Genomic DNA, 24,634 nt, shown 5'->3' with positions numbered 1-24,634 from the left:
AATCAAAGGAAAACCTTGTGTATGTGATAGAGGCTGTATTTTTCAATTGATCTTCTTGAAAGTAAGTCGGAATGACTGACTTGATGAAACTCTAGATTCAAAAAGTAGGTCACTAGGTTAAATCAAAGAAAAACAATGTGTATGTGATAGAGGCTGTATTTTTCAACTGATCTTCATGAAATTTTGTCTGAATGATAGCCTTGATAAAATCTAAAACAAGTTTGAATATGGGTCATCTGGGTTTAAAAACTAGGTCACTTGGTCAAATCAAGGCAAAAACTTATGTATGCAATGGGGCTGCATTTTACACTGGATTTTCATAAAATTTAGTCAGAATGGTTGCCTTGATGAAATCTAGGTCAAGTTCCAATATGGGTTGCCTGGGGTCAAAAACTAGGTCACTAGGTCAAATCAAAGAAAATCCTTGTGTATGCAATAGAGGCTGGATTTTTAAATTGATCATGAAATTCGGTCAGAATGATAGCCTTGATAAAATCTAGGTAAAGCTCGAATATGGGTCATCTGGGGTCAAAAAGTAGGTTACTATGTCAAATCAAAGGAAATACTTGTTTATACTCAAGGTTTTTGCTCCAGTTTTAATGATAATTGGTCAGAGTATTTTGTTCCATGAAATCACTAGGTCAAACATGTTTACATGGTGTGTTATGGTGTGTTTCTCAGGTGAGCGACCTAGGGTCATCTTGGCCCTCTTGTTTACATTATCCAGGTTATATCTGCCATTAAAAAACGACTCACTTAGAGATATACTATGTCCAAATAAACTTTTTAGACATTCTTATAATAATTTAATTATATTTTCTTTTACGCGATTTCGGCAATTTCCGGTTGTTGTGGAAAGCAAGGCATCCCTGGTGCATTCATGACAAAGCCCTTTATAGGGGCCATAGGCCCCCTCAAGCCTCTACGTTTTAGCAGTCATTGAGTTATTCTGATGATACACACACGACTAGTCGCTGAAATGTCTGCTGTTTGAAACTTAATCCGTCAAAATATGTATTGTTCTAATCAAGTGTGCCATTTTTTACATTCTTCTGTTGAAGCCCTGTCCTGGCATTGCCTGGACATTCAATCAAATAGTGCTGCATTTGTCTAATTGTGATATAAAGTTGTAGATATATCATTTCCATTGAATGGACAATGAAAAACAAATATATACATTTACATGTATAAACAGGCTGAAAAGTTATGTCGTTTTGGCAAACTGATTGCGCTCAATATTATATTATTTTTATGAAATGTAATCAAACAATCCTTGGCACGTACAGGTTTCAATACTCAAACTGCATAAAGAGAAAATTTAAGTAAAAATGCAAGAGAAGGCCAAATGCAAATCATAATCAGGTTGAAAAGAATATGATGCTAAGTTAATGTTATATTAGACTGCAAGTTATATCTCTTTTTCCAAAATGTTGGGGGTGGTGGTGGGGGGGGGGGGGGGGGGCAAAGTATAGTTTGACCCCCTATCCTAGCTTGGGGGGGGGGGGGGCTGGCCCCCGCTAGCGCCCCCCCTCCCCCCCGGCTCCTACGCCTATGTACAGGTTCGAGCCCTGTCAGAGGCTAGTCTTGTTTCTTTAGAGCGACCGTTTGGTGAGCCACCACTAGTAACGGGATGGTTACCGATTGCCTACCTGCCTGGTCCCTGGCTTTAAAAATATGAATCGGGAAGTAATGCTGTTCAATTTATGTAGGTGTCTCATAAGCCAACTTGGCTGGCCCTTTCAGTAGAGGTGACACTATAATAAAACAATCACTTTACTTTACTTTTACTTTTCATACTCCTTTTAAGGCGGCTTTACCTTTTAGTGTTCTTACCTGTATGACTGAGTATGCATAAGAAGAACTGAAGTGCTGTTTTCCAAAACTCTAGAGAGAGCTGGTCTCGATAAGCTTAGATTGACTGCTTTTGGTAAAAATATCAGCTGCTTATTTGATGACTCCGAGCAAGGTTTTTCTGTGCAAAGTCAACATAAAATACAACTGGACATGAACATATTCTTCAAACTGTCGTTTGTCATCTTGCTGCAGTAGGTTTTAAGACATAGTTCGTAAGGAAAAAATTCGAAATTCCTTATACTGCGAAATCATTTAAATTCGCTGGCATGAAATTTCGCGCAAACGTGAGGAAGGACTGTTTCGCGCGGGCTTTTATTCACGCATTTTCAATTATAGCACGGTCTTGAATTCGCGCATCGGTCCTAGCGCGAAATACGCGAAAATTCGTCCTAGGCGAATAAAAATGATTTCACAGTATTCCATTGGATAATTATTTCTTTTGCATTAACACTGGTGTTTCTGCTTGAAATACCTACCGGTTGCTAAAGTAACATAAAGAAGCATATACTGCAATTTAATATGTACTAAATCCGAGTAATGACATGTCCGAAATCTGATGCAACAAATGTCGCTTTTTGACTGTTGTGGTTCTTTGAAAATAGTAAAATCCAAAGCTTAACACATACGATAATAGGAGCCGCCATAAAAAGCTGAGGGAAAATGGTCATACAATTTATCATTATGCATTTGACCAGAAAAAAACACCTGATATTTAATAAAAAAATATCTTAAACTTAAAATCTCATGCTGATGGCGCTCAACAATGACAATTGCAAAATAGATAATGTTTAATTTTTGGTTTCGCAAAAGGCAAAGGAACAGTGAAAAACATTGTTGAAAGCATGTATATTTAATTGATATAGTATGGTCTGAAATGCTCTAACAATAGAACAAAATTCGAATATAACCGAAAGCTGATTTAAAGAAAATCGTTTATAATGCAGTCTAATTGTAAAAACTGCGCAATCTGATTGTAAATAATGCACATTCTGATTGTAAATAATGCACAGTCTGATTGTAAATAATGCACAGTCTGAATGTAAATAATGCACATTCTGATTGTAAATACTGCACAGTCTAATTGTAAAAACTGCACAGTCTGATTGTAAATAATGCACATTCTGATTGTAAATACTGCACAGTCTGATTGTAAATACTGCACAGTCTAATTGTAAATAATGCACAGTAATGTGAGTAAAATATGACAAAAAAAAAACCCACAGTGTTCGAAAATATGAATACACCTAGTCGCGGATGGGCACCTGGCTAGACCCGCCGGTCTTTCACAAACCAGCTGAATGTCTTTATCACCAACAGAAATAAAGCACAGCATTTTATTTTTGCAGTAGAATAGTTTGCCTCAACAACGCGGGCACTCGTAACTTTAAGGTATTTATAGAACGTTTTTAAACTTGTCTATCTTAATACCACTAGAAGTCTTAGAGGTGATATCATCTTTCAATCGGCGCATCTCAATACCTTTTCTTGAATTACTGCTGGGAAAACTCTTCGTCCAAACATCTTGTAAGATGACTCACGTGATGTAGTTTATGAATGAATGCGCGAATTCAAAGAAAATAATTCGTATTTACTTTTAAATTATTTCTTTTAATTTTTGAAAATACGATATGAAAGAAAAATAATCGATCACTGGTTGTAAATGTGGATGGAAATATCCGGCTATCGGGTAACTCGGTAAGGCGCCGTTACTGCCTAAATAATTTCTTTCCATACAGACAATCAATCAGCACCTTCCACTAGTGAACAATTCTTATAAATTCAAGTTATGCTAAAGTTGTATTGTAATTTCAGAAGGTACCGCAGAATATTCAATTCATGCCTAATTAGACTGTGCAGTTATAGAATTAGAATTTAGTTGGGGCGCCAAACCCGTCAAAGTCATCGGAACGACGTTTGTCATTTGTCGGGACGCCACCATTTTCCACATTGCTCTGCAAGAAAACATCAGTCAACAATGAAGAGATACACACTTTTTATGACTGTAACGGCTTAACATCCAACATAGGACACTAACAATTTTAATGACTAATTAAAATTGAGGTTTCATAAGGAATAATGGAGAACGTGAATGATTTTCTTAATGCCACTAATTAGAAAACCGAGTTTTACTTTGCGACAGTAGCATTTCACAATGATAAAATATTTCAAAATTGATAAAAAATATTTGCATCAAATGAAAACATCGTAAACTTACCGTTCGACTATAATCTGGCAATGGGGAAGCTGGTCTCTCGCTTTCTTGTCGGAGAGACATTCGGTTCCCTTCAAAATTTAGATTCGTATCTGCATGCATTCTGTTTGGCAAGGAACTTTTGGAATGTGGATTATCGTTTAATATAAAACTACCAGCATTCGCACCATGACTCGATTTTCCTGGAAATGTCCTGAAAAAATAGTTTGTTTGCAAGCTAAAATAAAGAACAATATTTGCAGCGCATTTAAATCTCCGTAAAAGTATACTTTTTTCATGAACAAAATAATATTTCTTAAGCTCAAAGCTTTCCGCTTTCATTTTGTCAAGGGAAACAACTCTTGAGATTATGATAATAAACAGAAGATTCAACAAAAGGTACTTTGTCATGTTTGTCAGAATTGTGCCTAAAATCGTTTTTCAGCAATACCTCTGTTGTATATTACGTATCGTAAGAAATATTAAAAGATGATGTGCAAGTACTAGCTTGCGTTTTGTTCAAGTAACTGGCAACCAAATCTTCGGCCCGCGAGTCTCAATTTAAAGCACTGGGTTCTACCTAAAAAGCTTATAGTGGGCTTCTTCAAATAGTACCTGAAACCACTTTCTGAGGATATGTCATGAACGTTATGCGTGTTATCCAAATATTGCTCATCTATGACTGAACCCTCCAACGGCTTGAAACCGTCTCTTTCTAAATATCTTTTCGAATGTTTTGTCGCTTCTTTAACCTTAGCACCTCTCCATCTAAAAGAACGAAATATTCACAACATCAAAAATATGAACTTTTGTTTGCGTTGTATAAAATGTTTAGATATCGCATTAGAAATAAAATATATGTGTATTTTGTGTATTTTATCATTTAAATAGATTTGTTCAACACATCAGCAAAAGATCCTGTTGACTTTGGTTTCGAGGACACTTTCTCGTAGATTTTATATATTGTTCAAACAGTTGCCTAGTTCAAACAAGGTAATAGAATATCAAAATAGCGACTGAAAGGTCTTTTGTATTGAAAAGGAAATGTGAAGTATTGTACAATATTTCTTTTTAATATACGATTAAGTTTAGATACATGAAGATAAATACTATATACATATAGGTATGACAACCAACAGAAGTAACATATAATTATGTTATATTTTCTGGTCCTTTGGGATCATGGAGTACACTCGCTTCAAAGGATATCTTCTAGCAGATTTCGTTAGTATTTAGAGAAAGAATTAAGAAATTTGATAAAAATAAATACCTGTATACAACCAAAACAGCAACTGATAGTAAAATGACAAGGCCACCTAGAGTACTTCCGGTTGCAATAAATGGTGTTTCAAGATCTGAAAAGAAAACATTTTATAATGATTAAATCTATATTTATAGTCCTTTCTACATGTGGTCACATGATCAATGTTAAAAAGTCGCATTGACTCAAAGGCGGAGCCCAAACGTGTATTGACCTCCAGCTGTAACGTCATCACGGTTTGACGTCTAAATAATGCGACGTCGTACACAATTTACTACGAAAATGACCAAAGGCTACATATATTTGTATTTATTTTTTATACTTATAAGTAGAATGGATTTAAACATACAACATATGTGGATTTATCGACCTCACCAGAAGGCAATAATCAGTGTATCTTCAACTTAAAGTGGTTATATTACGTAATTTGCGTCTAGCACAGACTGAAGATGTCAACATTTTATTCTTCACAAAGAAGAAGCTCAGACTTGCGACTTGACAAAAATAAATCACTATATTTCAGTAGAGATAATTATTTAGTAGGATGCGAAAATGAACAGTTTAGAATTTAACTAATGTCAATCGTATGACAAAAGATGATATATTGGGTTTATTGCGGATTTCTTCGAGATACATTGACGGTTATATAAAATCCCATTTACTTTAAACTTATTCTGTGATTCTGCAACAAGTTATCAAACATTTTTTTCACACAACGTTCAAGCTACTGTATGTAATCATGAGATATATAGTCCGAATACAAAAACAAGAAATATACCACTTGCTTAAACTCCAATAAAAATATAAATATTGGTGGTCTGGTCAATTTTCACAATGGGTTTCTATGGAAAAATCGCACTTTTAATGACATTTTCCCGTATAGAGTTCCAATTTGCTGAGACCTTTTTGTCACACGTAAAGAGCACCAATAGAATCATAAAAAAATCTCCAGAGTTCCAAAATATGTATTTTAGTGAAACATTTCATAGTTGCAGGCTTACCTATTTTCAATCAGATGGACAAATAAAATGTATAGGTCACTGAACTCAATTTTTCAGAATTCGGCAAATATCAATTGAAGTCCTTAAATTTCTTATTAAATGCTTCTAGTTTGAACTATGTTAATATAAACCTATCAAAATGTCAAAACCTAGCGCTGACTATTTAACACTTAATACACGGGATACAATAGGTTCCCGGCAACATTAAGTCTACCCATATAACGGCTACGAGGCATTATTCTACGTTTTCCGGAGAATTAGCATTACGCCGTCACTTGAGATTGAAAAACTTCCTTAATAGCGATTTTTATAATTGTAAAACTATATGAATCGGTGTTATTGCCAAAATTAAGGGATTAGCAAAGACTATTTATATATGGATTACACAGTCCTACTAAAATGTCCAAGATTTCAATTTCTCCCAGAATTTCTGGTCAGAGGGTTAATGATTGGCGTGAAATTATAATAACATGGAATGCCAGAGAGTTACAAATAACATCTTTAGATTGGCTTTTAATAGCCCTATTAAATTACTGGCACTCTTCTCCTTGGCCAGCTTATAATATTGAGATGAACATTAGGTCAGGTGGTTTTATTGCATGAGGAATCAAGAAAAAGATACAATTGTTGTATTTTGAATGAAATGTTGAAGGAAATTTCACACACTTGAAATTCAAGTAATACATATGAACCTATGAAAGTTAATAAAATTAATCTTTACAATTAGCAGTTCATATTGGAGTTATAGTTTAAAGGCCCAGTAATACTTTGAATGTAATAATTACAAACAGCATTATTTTACCTAGAAAGTTATAAACTTTCTGACGAAATTGGCCTTTATTTGCTCAGAACATAATTTAGCGTTGCTTTTTAAAAGTTTAAATTATAAATCTGAAATATAGCATGTTGTATTTTATTTCAATGATATTGCAAAACGGAGAGAAATGTCTTCTGTATGTATGAAACCCATGATTACAATAGGTAACAGTTAAAGCCCTGCTCCCGTGCTACCTTTTAATCTTGAATTGTCACTGAAAAAGCATGAAAATCCTAACTATGAACAGTGACTGCTGTCAAAATTAAGTCTATTTTATATAAAATTCTATATTAAATACCTGTGGTTTTGCGTGCTAAAGTCTTGCACGTGGCCGTTACAGCTGTTGCCTATTGTAATCATGGGTTGCATACACACAAAAGAATTTGAATAGTAGCGGAGCAGGTCTTTTACTGTTTTCTATGAAGAGACAACTAAAATTTCACAGAAAAATATATGGTAACATGCTGTAGGTTAATCTTAAGTGTTACTTGACCTTCTCAATATCCCCTATTTTTATACAACCAAAATACTTTTAAAATTATCGCATAATTTCATAACTTTCCCACGGCAGGAATGGTCAAATGCCTTATGTGTGTATTCATTCTGTAAAAAAAAGTCCCTTAATTGATGTACCTCTAATGCTTTTCAATTTATTGCAAGAGCTGTTTTATTAAGTTTTCTCATGACAAGGTACAAAAATTGCAAAAATTATATGATGTGCCTCCTATCAGTATAGCAATTAAGTTACAATAACCTACCATGTACTTCTTATTAAGTCATTTCAGACTACAGTTTCTTACATTTGCATAACTAGGTAAAAACAAAATGCATGCATTTTCACCTGATCAACGGTTTTTCATAACATATAGAAAGTTTCATCAAAATTGCATTATCTTTTTTTTGTACACTAAGTCTTATTGAAACAATTAGAAGGACATTCTTGTAGACGGAATTAAGTCACCTAAAAGAAGTTTTAATCACTAAATAAGAATTAGCGAATAAATTGAATTCAATATTATGTATCGTTTCCTGTAGCAGCATAAGTACTGATTCTTATTAAAGCATGGACAGACAAACTGATAAAAGTAGTAAAACTATAAACCCTCTAGTGAAACAGGTAGGGACTAATACTAATTTTCTTAGTTTTATTGTGTATAATAATGATAAAAGAACTTTCTCGAAAATAACTGTACTGTACTTCTAATTGTTTTTCCAGATAAATTTTGTTTCAAGAACAAAACTGATATAAACAAAAAAATATATTATTACTCACCTGTAAAAAAAAATACGATTAAATTTATTTTATAGCTCTTTGGAAATGATGAAAAAAAAACATTCCCTGCTTTGTAGACAACAATATAAGACTTCTATAAATTTCTGCTGATTAGTAAAAAGGCATAAAACTTGTGGTCGTAATTCATGTAAGATAAGGTCAAATAGCAGGTAATTAATGTGAGGATGTCGGCCAGCACAGCAGGCCATGGAGATTTATGGGATATTAACAGTTACAGATTATTTGCCTAGCTGAATAGCCCCTGCTAGATTTTAGTAACCTTCTCGGACATTTTGGTAGGACTGTACATCAAATGATTGAACAAAGCAATCGTTCATTGTATTATACCCGTTTCAGGTTCCTCTAAAGGTAAAGGTTGTTCGTACTCCTCTTGGCATGTACTACCGGTCCATCCTTCGGCACATCTGTAAATAAATGAAAAGAAGAATAATATGTGTTGAAATAATACAATAAAATAATACTATTTACAAGAGAATACTGTAAAAGCAGAAATTTTCGCGAGGGTTTAATTTTCGCTATATTCACGAGGCCCTACACCTCGCGAAAATTAATCCTCGCGTAAATATTCACCATTAGTATAATTCTTATTCAAGCAGGATACCATTTTTACAATTTCGCGAATATTAAACCTCGCGAACATACTCCAAATTTTAAATTCGTGAAATTTTGACTCCGCGAAAATATGTGCGTTTACAGTATATGGTATATAGGCAAAACCATTTGATATGATCCGCTACTAGTGATTCTAGATCTATTTAAATTATTTTCACATGCCTTGCAATTTGAATCGTTCGTACATATTTATTTTTTTAAAAACCCTATTTCCGCTAATCAAGTTCACAGGAATTTTAATTTGTCTTTTGTGTCGTCATAGTGATGCAAATAGTATTTAATGAAATGTATATATCGTCTGTTGACCACCAGAAGGTGCTATCAGCCATCTTATTTCATTTGCTGATAACACCTTCTGGTGGTCAACAGACGATGTATAAGCTAATATGGTAGTAGACCAGTAATGAAAATCGGTCACTTTCTTGTTGTAGCTACATGTTCGGCCGAAGAAAATCGAAACAACAGGCGAGCAATCTGATCACCCCGGCATTCTATGAAGAATACGGAAATACCCGAGGTTTCACGATTGAACAGGAAGAGAATCTGAAATCTCACGGAAATGGCAGACTGTCAGTATGACTCCAATTGGTTTACACACGTATAATTGTCAGATTGTAAACAGGTTGCTAGTGCTACTTACATACAATCAAAATGTATCTCATTTTGATCATCATTTATCATACGGCAGGTTCCTCCGTTGTCACACGGCATGTTTTTACAACCATCTGAAAACACTGAAATTTGACTGTCATATCTTAATTTAGTGAGCAAGGCGGAGCCACAATGTATATATGAATAATTCTACTCCTCTCAATCAAACATTTCATGCTCATTTTTTTCAGGTTATACTTATTTATGCAGAAGTCTTTTAAAGCTTATCCTAGTAAATATAAGGCATATGGAAATTACCTATTCCCACTTCGGATCCTTACCTTAACAATTGACATAACATATAAAATTTAACACCCCTAAAATCTGTTTATAAGATTTAATTATATAGATACCAAAATCATAAACAAAAACTGTTGCAATTACCTGTGCAATTCATCGTAAATTCATCTATTTGAACTGGTGCAAAATTGCGTTCTTCACATTCACATGACCACTGTCCAGGTGAATTATTACATCTCCCTCCAAGACATTTGTATGTCGCGTTTGCACATTCATTCACGTCTTAGAATAGGAAAGAAAAACAGCATTCAGATATAAGCACCTAGGGTAATTTCAGATATTCCAGTTCTATAGGTATTTGACTGCGTGATCTGTTTCTTATTACCAGCTTGGAATTCGGCAGGCAGTTAAAATATACGTTTAAGGCGTACGCTAGAATTCTTTGTAGATGAGATGGGCGAAAATTTTCCCAACAACAGAATTTCTTCAAACTGTGGATATTGAAGTAGAATCATAACACATGCAACCCATGCAATAAACGTCATAGTTCACAGGTATGCTAAAAGAGTCATTTGCACTTGAAAACGGAATTTTGGGGGAGAAAACGTTCAAGGGCATATAACTCTTTTTCAATGCCGATGCCCTATGATTTTTTTTGCGTATTTTTGTTTATTAGATGATTGTCTTTTAATATTCAAAGTTTTAAAAGTTCTATTATTGGGAAAAGTTTCGCTCCGTATTCATTATAAGTATACTATTTACTGGATAAAGGTTTTGAACAGTCAAATATACGTGAAAAAGAATAGAAACGTGAATGGATATTTTTTTAGCACATAAAAATTATGTAACATTTTTTATTAATAAATGAATCTGACATTTACATTTCAATTCATTCAATATTTATAAGTGTCTTTCCTTCTTTTATGCAACATCTTTGCACTTAAGCCTATAATTTTTACAGTTAACACGAATCACGCTTACAGTACAGATTTGAATAGGACTAACTGCTAATAACGATTAAATGTACGAGGGAAATTCTGAAAATTTTGAGACTAGCGCGCTTCCGTAAAAACTGTTACAGGTACAATCACGATTTTGTTTTCATTGAATTATGGCGAGTTTCAGTAGCAAGATACTTTGAAAATTTCATATTTCATCACAACTGGTTTTAGCTAGCCACACTCGTATAAATTGGGATTATCTTATCAAATGAATATTTTTCTATACTGTAACAATAAAATTTTCTGAACTCCCCTTATCATATGACTCCATATGTGAATCGCTGGTCTATAGTTTTTGTTCTTTTAACAATATTTTTTGAGCTCATATGTAAAAACTGAATATAAATCTGCAAAAAGAAAAACTTCTGATGACAAGTAATAAACTACTTCGGACCTGAGCAACAGTTTTGACTATTGACCGCCAGGTCATTCAATAAGTGTCTATTTTAATTAAAAAAAAAAAATAAAAAAGAAAGAAAAAAAATAAATAAACAGTAGTCATATCCGAATGCGCGTGTATAAAATACATGTATGAATACCTATTTTCGTGACCAATTATAATAATGGCAGCCAGATACTGAATCAGGCTTTCGTTTAACGAAATAAAAATCTATGATAACAATGTTTACCTCTGCAGAATTTATCTATTTCATAGCGTTTTTCAAACCCAGACTTGCATCTACAGTATGTTTTCCCGTTTTGTTGCTGGCACGTTGTTGTCCTTTCGTCACAATCCCCATATGAAGTCAAGTTGCAAAGAATATTTTCTGAATCTGTTGTGAGTTTTAAACATTCATTGTATTTAAAATATCATTTGTTTTTATTGTGATATATTCATATCGACGTCACTTCTTCATTATTGTTATGTTTACCTTTTGACACTATTATGATACATATATGAGCAGTGCCATGAGAAAACCAACATAGTGGCTTTGCGACCAGCATGGATCCAGACCTGCGCATCCGCGCAGTCTAGTCAGCTTCCATGCTGTTTGCTAACGGTTTCTCTAATTGCTATAGGCTTTGAAAGCGAACAGCATGGATCCTGACCAGACTGCGCGGATCTGGTCTGGATCCATGCTGGTCGCAAACCCACTATGTTGGTTTTCTCATGGCACGGCTCATATTATGAAATAATAGCTGATCGACCGAGAGACAATCAAACAGTGACTATTGAGACAAAACGTCTTTTATCTTTCATGTCTGTTGTATGGCAGTCACGCTCAATTGATACTAATTTGATTTAGCTCGAGTGCGATGAAAGCTTCAAGCTTATTTGAACCATTCTCGAGCACGCCTACTGGAAAATCCAGTACTGGTGTCATATTAAGGGGCTGATCACCAAAGCTACGCTGAAGGAGAACTTACAGAAATAGATATCGCTGAATGTTAGAATTAAATCAAATTAGAATAATAAGGAATAAGAAATAAAGGACCGAGCATTTCCAGCGACTAATTACATGTACTGTATATGTACAGGAAGGAAAATATTTTGATTTAATTCACAATCATTTACGTTAAGATTCTTACCATTAAATATATGAGTGTCTTGGAAATAAACTTCCGATCGGTTATTTATATGAAGGTGTGGTCCTTGGGAAAGATCTTTCATTACACTTGTCAGTCTCCCTGTATCAACAATTTCACCCAGTCTCAGGTTAAACGTTATTCTGTAACTGCCATGTGGAATATAATTGCCGATTAATAAAAAAGAAAAAATAACAACAACATTAGCACCTGTCACTTCTTTATGACCGAGAGTATATGGTTTACTTTTAATAACTTGTCCCTCACCACTGTCGGTTCGAAAACTGGCCTATTGTATAGTATTCTTTCATGTGATTAAGCAAACTAGCTGGCTAACGGAATGTCTGTGGTTCTGTACAGGTGTGACATATAAGGTACCCCTCTTTCACTAGAATGTTGAGTTAGAATGCACTTTAACGGTTCCCGGACATTTACACAGCAAGTTGGGGTGTGAGGTGAAGCTGTGGTGTGGGGGCGGCAGCCACCAAACATATTCATCTCAAAATAAAGTTACCCCTTTGAACTTCAAATATTTAAGACATTATTAAACTATTATTACAGGGACCGCTAAAGTGCAAGTGCTCCGAATGTTGAAAGTCGCCATATGACCTATGATTGTGTTGGGGTGACGTTAAAATTTAAAAAGATTTATTTACGATGCACTTATGTCCTCTTCTAATCTCAGTACAGTTGCATGAACAAATATGCTGCTGATATGAGTGTCGTATTCTGCTTTCTCATTGAGCGATTTATTACCAAAGGTCAGGTTCAGCTAAATAAAGAAAAAAAAAACGAATAAATTATACTAGATATTAGCTGCGGATTAAGATCTGTTATATGCTTTATATCAAGTTAGGATTATAAAATGATATCAAATTATTTTACATTCACTGTCGAATATTTGATCTTGTAAACTAAGGGTTATCAAAGCATCAACTTAATTCCGATTTAAACACACAAAACATCTTTTATGCAAGTATTCAATTTGTTTTCGTTTGTTTCTTTGGTGCCAATTCCTGTAATTTAGTTGTGCATTCTAGTCTTATAAGTTTCGTTAATGACCTAAAATAAGCGGACTTTGGTGTTACTGCATATTATTCTAAGCAGTTAGTAACCAGCATCTCAAAAGTAAATTTTTCTACAAACCTGATCTTTAACAAAGGCGACTATTTCTTCTTCGCTCGAGGTAGCAGACATCATATGTACTCTGATGGTACCTATATAACTGTAATTTCCTGAAAAGACGGGTTCCAACTACGGTCAATACCGTGTAATTTATAAACATATGGAAATAAAAATAAAGAAAATAACTGGGAACAAATGAGAACAGGGTTGTTGTCACTGTTCACTTCCAACATTGCTTTAATCACTGTATCAAGTTACACCAAAGTCCCTTTAGAGGAACAAAACGTGAAAAGTAAGTAGTTTGACAATTATATTCAAAAAGTTATTATATCATTTGTCAAGTGGGGGTTAAGGAAAGTTACAACATATATTAAGAAATAAAATACCTTAAATAGCACAGAATGCAGTTAGTCTAGTCCATATTCAAATGAGATCACCCCATAAATAGAATTTACGTTCATATCATAATTCATAAAAGTTCGTTTTAGATAGTAAATATAATTGTTTTCTGAACAAAAATGAATGCAATCTTTCCATTCAAGTTACAATTTACATTTTCAACAGATTGACATAATTGTCATAATGTAAATAGTCAAAACTAATGAATACTTTGACTGCCAGGAAATGATATTTTCTTTTAAAAATTTCGTAGTCATTTAAGGTTGGCTTGTGCTAGTTTGTGCTCTACAATAAATACGTCGTCATGTGCATTTAACAAAATATTCGGTACAAGTTATAATTTGTTATGTAGATATAACAGTTTATTATGTACATTTACTAGTTTGTCCTGTATATTTCTTAGTTAAATGGACAGCACAAGCTAGTGAATGCACAGCACGGTCTGAGATATGTACCAGACAAACTAGTAAATGCACACAACAAGCTGCTGTATATGCGTAACAAATTATGATTTGTACCGAACAAACTTGACAAGGCACATGACGAACTTATAATTACCATGACGAGGTTTAGGCGTTCCATACGAAAGGCAGCTGCTAGCTGTTAAAGAAGATTCATAGTAACTCGTTACTAAGAAATATTTAAAGATGATATTACAAACAAGAATTTCGTATTTGGAAAAGTATACCTTGACACCTGTACACTGGAACATCGTTACCAACACTCTGCCACAGCCGATCTTCAGGGCATGTGCAGTTCCAAGATCCGGGAACATTTACACATGAGCCATGCACACAACGGTCTTTTACTGAATTATTGTTTACAAACAATTTGCACTCATCTATTTCTGAAACATCAAATGTAACACTTTCAATATGATTTTGGACAGTCAATATCGATAACGTTAAAACACAATATTCGTATATATGTAGGTCATACGGAGTCACATTTTGTAGAATTAAATTTTTCTTAAGCCAAACTTGCATTACTTTTTCATACACAAATCATACGAAATGATTACGACAGTGAATATAACAGGTAATAAAGACATTTGAAATATACATTTACTGTTGAAAACATTGGCTTATAATAGTATATGACAGACATAGATACATACCTGTGCAATATTTTTTGCTGTACTCCGGGTATTCGTAACCCGCTAAACACTGGCATTTGTAGCCACCTTCCAGGTTTACACACTCTGCACTTGAATGGTCACAATCATATTGTCCAGGAATGGAGCAGATATCTGTTATTATAACACACTATAGTCAATATCATTATTTTGTCAGGTCGCGATACAATGCACAGAAACCATTATCTTGCAAGATCGCGATACAGTACGCTGTGGTCAATGTCATTATATTTCAAATCCCGTAACAACCAACTGAAGTCAATGTCATTATATTAAAGATCAGAATTTAACAAATTGTTTTCAATGTCTCTCTCTTACAAGATCGCGGCACAACGCACTCATGTCAACGAAATTATTAAAGAGAGATATAGTCAATGCCAACATATTCTAATATCGCCATACAATACCAACTTGTCAATGTTATTATTTCCAAAAGATATCCCCACTTATGTCAATTTTATTTTACAAGATATTACACAATCAAGTCAATGTCACTTAATTACAATCATTTTATCTGACGTTCATCCAAACAGCGTCTTCTGATTATATCGTAGCAAACATTATAGGCTATTAGTACGTATTTCAGAGAAAAAAGATATAAAATAAAAGCAAGATGATCTTAAGACTTTATGCGTAACATAATTTGGCACAATATATGTAGTTTTAATAGTTAACAAAACTTCCCCCAAAACACTCGAGGTAAAATATTTTTAAAAGTATCATTACATTTACAAATGTGGTGCTTAATTAAATCGATAAAATTATGCAAACGTATAAATTTAATACACAAACGTTGAACACAAAAAAAGAATGTTCAAATTATTGCTAATAACAATAATGCAACAATACCAGAAGGAAGTTTGATAAAGATTTGAGCCGCGCCACGAGAAAACCAACACAGTGGGTTTGCGACCAGCTTGGATCCAGACCAGCCTGCGCATCCGCACAGTCTGGTCAGGATCCATGCTGGTCGCTTTCAAGGCCTATTGGAATTAGAGAAACTGTTAGGTCTGGATCCATGCTGGTCGCAAAGCCACTATGTTGGTTTTCTCATGGCACGGCTCATTTAAAGAAGTTTATAAAAGATAATTGACAAATTTTATCAAGAGAATAGTGTAGTTTATGCCAATGAATTTGATTTACAAATACAACAATTTTTCTCAACATACTGATATAAATATTATTGAACGTTTTTATATATTTTCTGTTAAAATCTTTTTAAGCCTTTGCAAAGGAACAAATGTAATAATTGTGCTTATCTTTAAAACTATTGCGACATTTATGATGTTTTGTTTTCTAGTCCTTCGCGATCATTAAACCAATTCTGAAACTGTGTAACAGAATTCCGCTTTAGTTTTGGGGCCTTATAGGGTGTTGCACATATCATTATCTCCAACAAACAGACTAAATTAAGAAAAAAATGTTCTTAGAAAAACTAAAAACGCAATGCTTACTTTTTAAAACCATTGCGGCTTTAAAATCTATAATATGCATTACCTGTATTCACAGAGATGTTGGCTACACTTGTCAAAATTAAGCCAGGGATTATCCCATCTGGCTCTAGCAGGCTGTTTGTGCTATCCACCGAATATGCGTTTTTGAGAGCTTCCTGTATGGTCGTTGTGTCTGTTCGATTTTCCCAGTAAAGAATGTATTGTGCATCCAAACTAGCAGCAAGTTGCCTGTTTGCGCGTTTCTTTCTTGCGCTGTTTCTACATAGATACAAGTTTTCTTTAAAAAAAAAAAAAAAAAAAAAAAAAAAAGAAACGTTTACAAGTGTTTCGAAGATTTATGTTTCACGTCCATGAATCATTGAATGTAGAATAGGTCTGAATATTTGTAACTTTCTTCTACTATAGACTATATAATAATTTCGTCTACTATAGACTATATAATAATTATAAAAAAACAGAATGAACATGACATTGTGTTTGTAATAAAAATATAATGACAAAATGTTTATTTTTTCATGTATTTACAAATCACAAATTCTTAGATATTTATAAGCAACCAGGAAATAATTGTAAAGATTATTTTTTCCACCCTAAGATTTTTGCTTGGGTTTGGGGACACTGATACTCATTGATCTATTTTCGCTGTATTCTAAGTTTAGGCATAGGAAATAGAGATCAATATAATTGCACCTTTACTAATCCTACCAGGTGTTCTGTATTACAAAAGTGCTTCTATTGTAACATTTTGATACAAGCAAAACTGTATTATCTGCACTATAAAATACTTACTGGTATTTCATTTTATTATCGGCTTGTTAAAAGTTAATTTTTACCATAAGTAAGTTGACAAAATCATAGGAACCAGTGATTCAGGGATAAATCAAACACATATTAATAAATCCTGAACGATTTTGTTGTGCAAAAATGTATAATATTGTGTTTTAAACCGTTTTCGTTTTCTACTCTATTGTGTAATTGCAAGGGAAGTAAACTAATAGATATCTTTGCTTTAAAGTACTAGCCCAAGGCAAGAGTTGACATTCTTTGCGGATCACAACTTTGAATTAAATATTAAAATTTCTGTTATTGATATTAGCAAAACTATCGTACATTGCACATTTGTGAAATCATTTTTGTTTATTTCAAGGACTTGGAAATCAATGTCTAGACTTTATTTAATGTATTTCTATCGATGAAAATGTTAGGGTCTATCTCTACTTAGTTGGGAAAAGTAGATTTTAATTAATGAAATCATGGGAAAAGCATGGAAGTGTATCATAATACGAAAACATTGTTAACATGCACTTACTCAGAAATTATTGTCATTGAGATCTTGACAACCTGTACTCCTACAAAGCCTGTTGAATTTTTATATCTCTCTTGAAGCTTCATACATGAAATTAAACATGTACGAGTACAATCATGATTGAAATAACGGGACGTAGTTGCGAACGTGAAACAATAAGTCTTTTTCAATTCTTTGTTTCAAACGAAAATATATTTTATACATAAGCATTTCTTCTAAATATAAGCAAATAAATAAGTTTTATTTTTTACATACACATTGTGTAAGTAAAACATGGACTTTACAGCGGAAGAAATCGTTTCTCATTTGGAATTTATTGGAAACATGGTTCAAACTGCATTTAAACTAAAAGATAAAAATGTGTTTTGTTACAAGTTCACCGGAAAATTTGTGTGTACCTTTATCTGTATATTATTTCTGTTCTCCTCAGTATCTACCATATCTTTGTCAAATCCATCTTGTGTTATAATTAGTACGGAAAATGAAATTGTTGAAACGTATGTTTTAGCCACTACAAAACGAAGAAACGTTAGTAAAATAATGCATAGTTCTAACCGTTTTTAACATTTGTATAAAGATTTATATCACAGCGGCTTCTTCAAACTGCCATCGCAAGCAAACTGGGAGATTTATACTTTTCAAAAATTAAAACTAAATTAGCCTATAGTTAAGAAAGAAAATACAAAAACATGCTTTCAATAACATCAAGATTATACCTGTGAAAATAAATGGCAAAAATCTATTGTAATGTTTAAATACGTATAACAAAGCACATACCTATAGGTACGCATGTATTGGTTTCTTCATGGCGCATAGAACCTGGTGCACAATTGCATGTATAACTTCCTATAGTGTTTACGCATACTTCAGTTTGGCTGCACAGTTTATGGTCGGTGCATTCATCTATGTCTACAAACAGATGCACAAGAGGATTTTAGTCTTATCTTGGAAGATTCAGTTGTTCTGGTAGGTAATCTGAATGTATAACAGGACGTTAGCCTAATCTTGTAACATTCTGGTGTTCAAGAAAATATTTTGAAAAATGTATGTCAGAATGTGACTATAATCATGTAACATTCATGTTTTCAAGAAGCTTTTGTTTTTGAAAAAATGTATAACAGAATGTTACTCTAATCATGCGACATTCAGGTGTTCAAGAAGCAATTTCAAAATGTCAGACACTGTATTGCATATAATGTGATGGCGACAGAATGGTTTGCTTAAACAAAAAATGTACGTACTTTATCTTAAAACTCCTGGACCATAGCGATTCCAGCTAATAAAGGTAAGATGTAAAATGTTTATGTTATTTGTTTTTGAAGAAGTTAAATTGTTATAGATACCACTACAATGGAAGCCATCACTGTCAAGATCATATCCTTTCTCACACGTACACCTGTAGGAGCCGTTAGTGTTGTCACACCCCTGATGACATAAGTGTTCTGTAGTGGTACATTCGTCAATATCTATACAAATATTTACAAATTATTACGCACCAATTCAACATGTAAATTTTGATATCTTATTTCAAGAATGGTCTTAATTTGATTTTTTACCAATTGCTATTTGTTTGCAACATTCAAAAACTGTCAGTATATAGATTTATTAAATATTTTGCAAAATCCTGAATTGATACGTACTTCCGCACAGATTTTAAACGTTTCATTCACACATAAAAATCAGAGACAAAATGATACATGCTAATTTTTATCATGGTATTAATGATATTAGCGGACCATAAAGAGCAGTGTCAGTTCTGTATCCAACGACCTCCCGTGATATCAATAATAATCTGTATAAAAGTATAGGCCAACTGTTACAAGATACCTTCGCAGTTTTGTTTGTCGCCGATAAATTTTTCATGTCGCCCCACTGGGCATGGAGAACAAGGCCACGTCTTGTCCGATGGGTCCGCTCTGGGCACGGTGGAATTACAGAGCCCTGCGTAACATTTAAGTGTGTCATTCTCACAAGGACTTGTAAATTTTTCACAGAAATCCCCCTCATAATACTTCAGGCATTCGCAGGTGGCTTTCTGCATATGTGTTCCTGTAACGTAGGTGTTTGTAACATTGTAACGGTAGTAACAGGTTGCTATGTAGATTTAAAATGCTGTAATTAATGTTTTTATCAGTTCGTTTTATATTATCACTGATGTTACTACACTTCTGAAATGACATTTGGACAATAGTGTTCCTATGGCAATTAATCAGCGTCCATATTCATCTAGTAACAAACTTATGGAAGTAAATCGTTAAACAGATAACCACAAGTAATTCTTTTATTTTGAAATACGTAATAAATCTACAACAAAGTCCTTTGGAAGCATGGATCACAACCGAGCAAAATTGAATATGTTTGGTAAGGTCTGTTTATGAGAGGTAATGAAATATGCAATATCCAAACGCCCCCTAGCTTCGGCTAAAGAGGTATGCTATTGTCCCTATATATTTGAAGGTCTTTATGATCCTGCACAATTGTGCCAAATATACTTTAGACAGTTCTTGAATACCGGTCTAGTGCTGTCTATTCTGTCTGTGCTCAACAAATAAAGGGTTTTAAAAATACTAAACCAATCCTATTCTCGGGTGGAAGGGTGTAGCACATTTTTAGTGTTATATCAAAGATTTCAGTCATTCGATTAACTAAGGGGAAAGGTACCTGTACAAAGTTTGTGCGCTTTATTTCAGTTTAGTTTTAGGCCCCAAACAAATTACAATAGCTGCTATTGGAACCTTTCTCTAAATTTTATTACTTTTTGTGTAATTCCTAAAACTACGACTACCACAGTTACAGTAGGAACAAGAGAGAGTTCGTGAATACATGTACCTGTAGAAATCGAATGACCGACATCAAATTTACATTCAACAGGCTCATTGCATCCACAATATTGTATAGAAACCTCATGCCTTGCTGTTGCGTTGAGACGATCCGTCGCAAGGAAAATAAAATGCGTGTCTATGTGTCGTAACCCTGTTCCGATAGTCCAGTTAAACACGCCATTGTCTGAATGAATGTAATAAAAATCATCAGATATCGGTTTGTTTTAATAGAGAAAACACCAGCCAAAATGTGGTTATATTGCGAGTCTTTTTGTGTCTAAGTTATTTAACATAACTGAGGAATACGAAATTTCTAACAGTTTTTCTTCACAATTCTGACAAGCCAACGGACAAGACCTAAACCAACTGTTTCCAAATACATGTCTCAAAACAAAGTGTGAGTAACTGGGCAGTCTTTATCATTTCTCTGCACTATATATATAAATCTAATACTTCCTTTTAGCGGAATGTCTACTTGAAATCAACACAATTTTGATATCTGCATACAACTTACATTCTTTAGTAAAATACGGCCTCGATGCAAATGGAAGCTAGAGTTATAGAACAAATAAGTCAGATATGTTAAGACGCTGGTTGCATAAGATATGACCATTTAGATAACTGGAAACAAATAATATTATATTTTAAGCATAAAATTGTGGTCACCCAGTAAATTATCAAACTAACAAACAATATGATGTATTTTACCGAGTGAATATTCTTCTTTCGGAAGGCTTGTTTGAATGCCGTATATTAACGGGGAGTCTGTATCGTCACTTACATATTCTTTCAGGTCTATCTTCCAATACAAATCTGTTTTGAAAACTTTTGTTATATTTCTCGGCATTCCATCAAGAAATTTAGGAGGTTTATTGTCTGAAAAAAGAAGAAAAATAATTTCAAAGAGTAAAATTTAAGTATTTGAGCCGTGCTATGAGAAAACCAACATAGTAGCTTAATTGCAATAGGCTTTGAAAGCGAACAGCATGGATCCTGACGACCAGACTGCGCTGATGGTCTGGATCCATGCTGGTCGCAAAGCCACTATGTTGGTTTTCTCATGGCACGGCTCATTTTAGTATTCTTAATTTTTAGATTTGTAAGGAGATGTAGGATAAATTATATAGATCTACCTGGAAATATTGAACGACATCAGGAGCGCAATATTATTCCTCGAATGAATAAGTTCGTATTTATTTCTTGGTGCGAATATAACAATATTTTATTACAGATACATCTACAATTATAACTATGATATTACAATACAAATTTGCATATAAGTTGAATGAAATAAAAAAATGTTGCCATTAATGATTTTACGATATACATAAAGCAGATGTCACAAATGACGTCACACATCTGATAATCATTGAGTATTAATATGGAAAGTAGGGCCTATTAATGTTTGATATTCCACTGTAACCTAACGAAATATGAAAAACGAATATGTAGAGTCCAATAATAAATAGTATTTCTTGTCTACACGGAAACACACAATCTACATTTAGCAGAACTAGAAGTATGCAATGCAAATAAAAGCAAAATAATTTCCGTTACAAATGACAAACCATTAAGTAGACGTAGTATTATTTATTTTGTCAGTAACTTATATAAGTTCATTTAGTAAAAACATGAAGATACACTAAGAATATAAAATAAACGTACGCAGTATCTCCCATTTCCTTCTTGTTTCATTAACCTCAGTCATAATATCTAATCCAAGACTAAAATCCTTGGTTCTAGCTATTGTGAGCAAACATTGGTCATTGTGTTCACCGTTCCAGTAATTTCTACACGTCTTATTGAATAGTGTTATATTTTCAGGTGAAAATGTTTTAAATAGCTCCGTCAGGTTTGCTACAAGAGTTTCTAGAAATCTTGGTACAGTATGGTGTCTGTTGTATACTGTATAGTTACCACCAGTAATGTTATAGAAGAAAAGACTCTCATTTTCGTTTTGAAGTGACCCTGAAAATATAAACAGGTTAGAGTAAAATCGCCGAGTAATAATATATACATGTCATATAAAAGAGATAAAAGACTTTATCATACAAATTACATTCGTTTTAAAAAGTATTGTTGTGTTCATACAATAAAGATACACGTTTATGCATCCTAAAAAATGACCAAAGGACGTAAAGATATATCTGAAATAAAGGTATCATTATTTTGTGCTTTTATTTTACACTTTATATTCTTTTTCTTTCGTAAAAACGAAATATTATTTAAAAAAAAAACAACGAAACATTATTTCGTAAAAAAAAAACGAAATAAATATCAACGAATGAAAAAAAAAGGAATAATATTTCGTAATTTTATTTGTAAAAACAAAATACATATAGAAAATACGAAATATTATAAATAATATTTCGTTTCTAAAAAAAGTGGAAAAAATGTAACATGTAAAATAATAATTTCATATGCCACTTTAGGGGCTCCGTAGCTAACACCTCTAACCATAAGATATGGCTGTTTAACCATGGATTTGTTAGGCATAACACTAAAAATCAATCAATAACATAACATGTTTATTACATACACTATTTAGAATAAATACAGAAACGAAACAGGTTAAATTTATAAGTACATATACTTAGTACCTACATGTTTCACTTAAATCAAATATCGCATAAGCGGTGGCATTGACGTTCACCTGCGAACCGTGTCTTCCTAAGAGGCTGCCATTTTGAAGTTTTCCTGCCAGGCCAGAAATATTCATAGATTCTATGTCCTTATTAGGATGTGCAATTGTCAGTTTCATAAAGGTTTTAGAAGTACTGATTTCTATCTGGAATTTAAAAGAACGATTATGCTGCAAAATACATTTAAAAAGCATATGCATTTCACACAGCGTTGTTTCAAATAAATTCTTGTTGTCTCAAATTGGATCGCCTTGCCTAACAATGACGGTTTAAAATTATGTATTTTATGACACACATATACACATTCATGTTTAATCTGAAAACAAACAAGAGGGCCACGATGGTTCTGTATCGCTCACCTGAGTACCATTGCTCAAAATGATATGATCAAGTTTCGACATAGAGCACATAGGCATACACATTAAATATCATCAGGATAAACATTTTCTTGAAACAGTCCATTTTGACCTAGTCAGTGCTAATTTCCATACCAAGTTTGACGGTCCTAGGCTCAAATGCTGCATTTTTATACTAACATGACTATTCCTTGCCCTGAAAGACTTAAATAACATTTAAAACCAATCACATTAGATGCTGCTGAGATATATCTCATCTGATGGCATAAATGACATTTCAAATCAGTATCTTCATTGGTTAACGAGATACACCCATTTAATTTGAAACAAAGGGAGGCAATTTGATATAAAATCAGTCCATACCTATCTACCCTGATTGCCTCAGTTCAACTAAAGACAATAATGACATTTCAAATGAGTTCTATAAATATTTACCGAGATAAATCCATTTTTATTACAATCAGGGGAGGTAATCATGCATTTGTACATGCATGTGGAAGATACAGAGTACAAGCTTATACAACAATATATTAGTAATGCATTCATATCGATAAATGTTCAATCAAGAGTTATCTAATATGATTATTTCTCACCATGGAAGACATAAATAACGTTTCAAACCAATCTCATTAGAAGCTTCTAAGGTGTATTCATTTAGAAAAATAAAATAAAGGGAGATAACTTATCATAAATTCAGTCAATATGTATCTTCACTGATTGTCCATGTCCATCTGCTGATATAAATGAAATTTCAGATCAGTATCTTCATTAGTTACGGAGATATACCCATTTTAACTTGAAATAAAGGGAGGTGATTTGACATGAAATCAGTCCATATTTACCTACCCTGATTGCCTCAGTTCAACTTATCACAATAATGAAATTTGATACATTTTGATTGATTGATTGTTTTGGGTTTAACGCCGTTTTTCAACAGTATTTCAGT

At 33.4% G+C, this 24,634-nt stretch overlaps 1 protein-coding gene across 2 annotated transcripts; it reads right to left on the bottom strand.

Annotated features, from left to right (window-relative positions):
• Nucleotides 1–2,597: 2,597 nt before the first annotated feature.
• LOC123542280 (fibrillin-2-like) lies at nucleotides 2,598–23,472 on the bottom strand. 2 transcript variants are annotated; one of them, XM_053531392.1, is made up of 23 exons: nucleotides 23,295–23,472; nucleotides 22,356–22,658; nucleotides 21,399–21,566; nucleotides 20,698–20,874; nucleotides 19,696–19,917; nucleotides 19,212–19,334; nucleotides 18,646–18,777; nucleotides 18,267–18,379; nucleotides 17,872–17,948; nucleotides 16,606–16,820; nucleotides 15,091–15,222; nucleotides 14,662–14,820; nucleotides 13,596–13,684; nucleotides 13,106–13,221; nucleotides 12,453–12,598; nucleotides 11,552–11,695; nucleotides 10,066–10,203; nucleotides 9,671–9,764; nucleotides 8,746–8,822; nucleotides 5,316–5,400; nucleotides 4,661–4,813; nucleotides 4,070–4,259; nucleotides 2,598–3,806 (listed from the first exon to the last, which is right to left on the bottom strand). In XM_053531392.1, exons 1-23 carry the CDS (start codon nucleotides 23,449–23,451, stop codon nucleotides 3,720–3,722), a joined length of 3,297 nt encoding a protein of 1,098 aa, XP_053387367.1. In that variant the 5' UTR covers nucleotides 23,452–23,472; the 3' UTR covers nucleotides 2,598–3,719. The 2 variants fall into 2 exon arrangements, with proteins under 2 accessions (XP_053387367.1, XP_053387368.1); XM_053531393.1 differs by having other exon boundaries at nucleotides 9,671–9,755.
• Nucleotides 23,473–24,634: the final 1,162 nt, after the last annotated feature.

Source organism: Mercenaria mercenaria, chromosome 19, assembly GCF_021730395.1.
Source record: "Mercenaria mercenaria strain notata chromosome 19, MADL_Memer_1, whole genome shotgun sequence".
Lineage (NCBI taxonomy): Eukaryota > Metazoa > Mollusca > Bivalvia > Venerida > Veneridae > Mercenaria > Mercenaria mercenaria.
The sequence above is the reverse complement of the archived record's forward strand: the minus strand, read 5'-3'. Positions and strand labels throughout refer to the sequence as shown.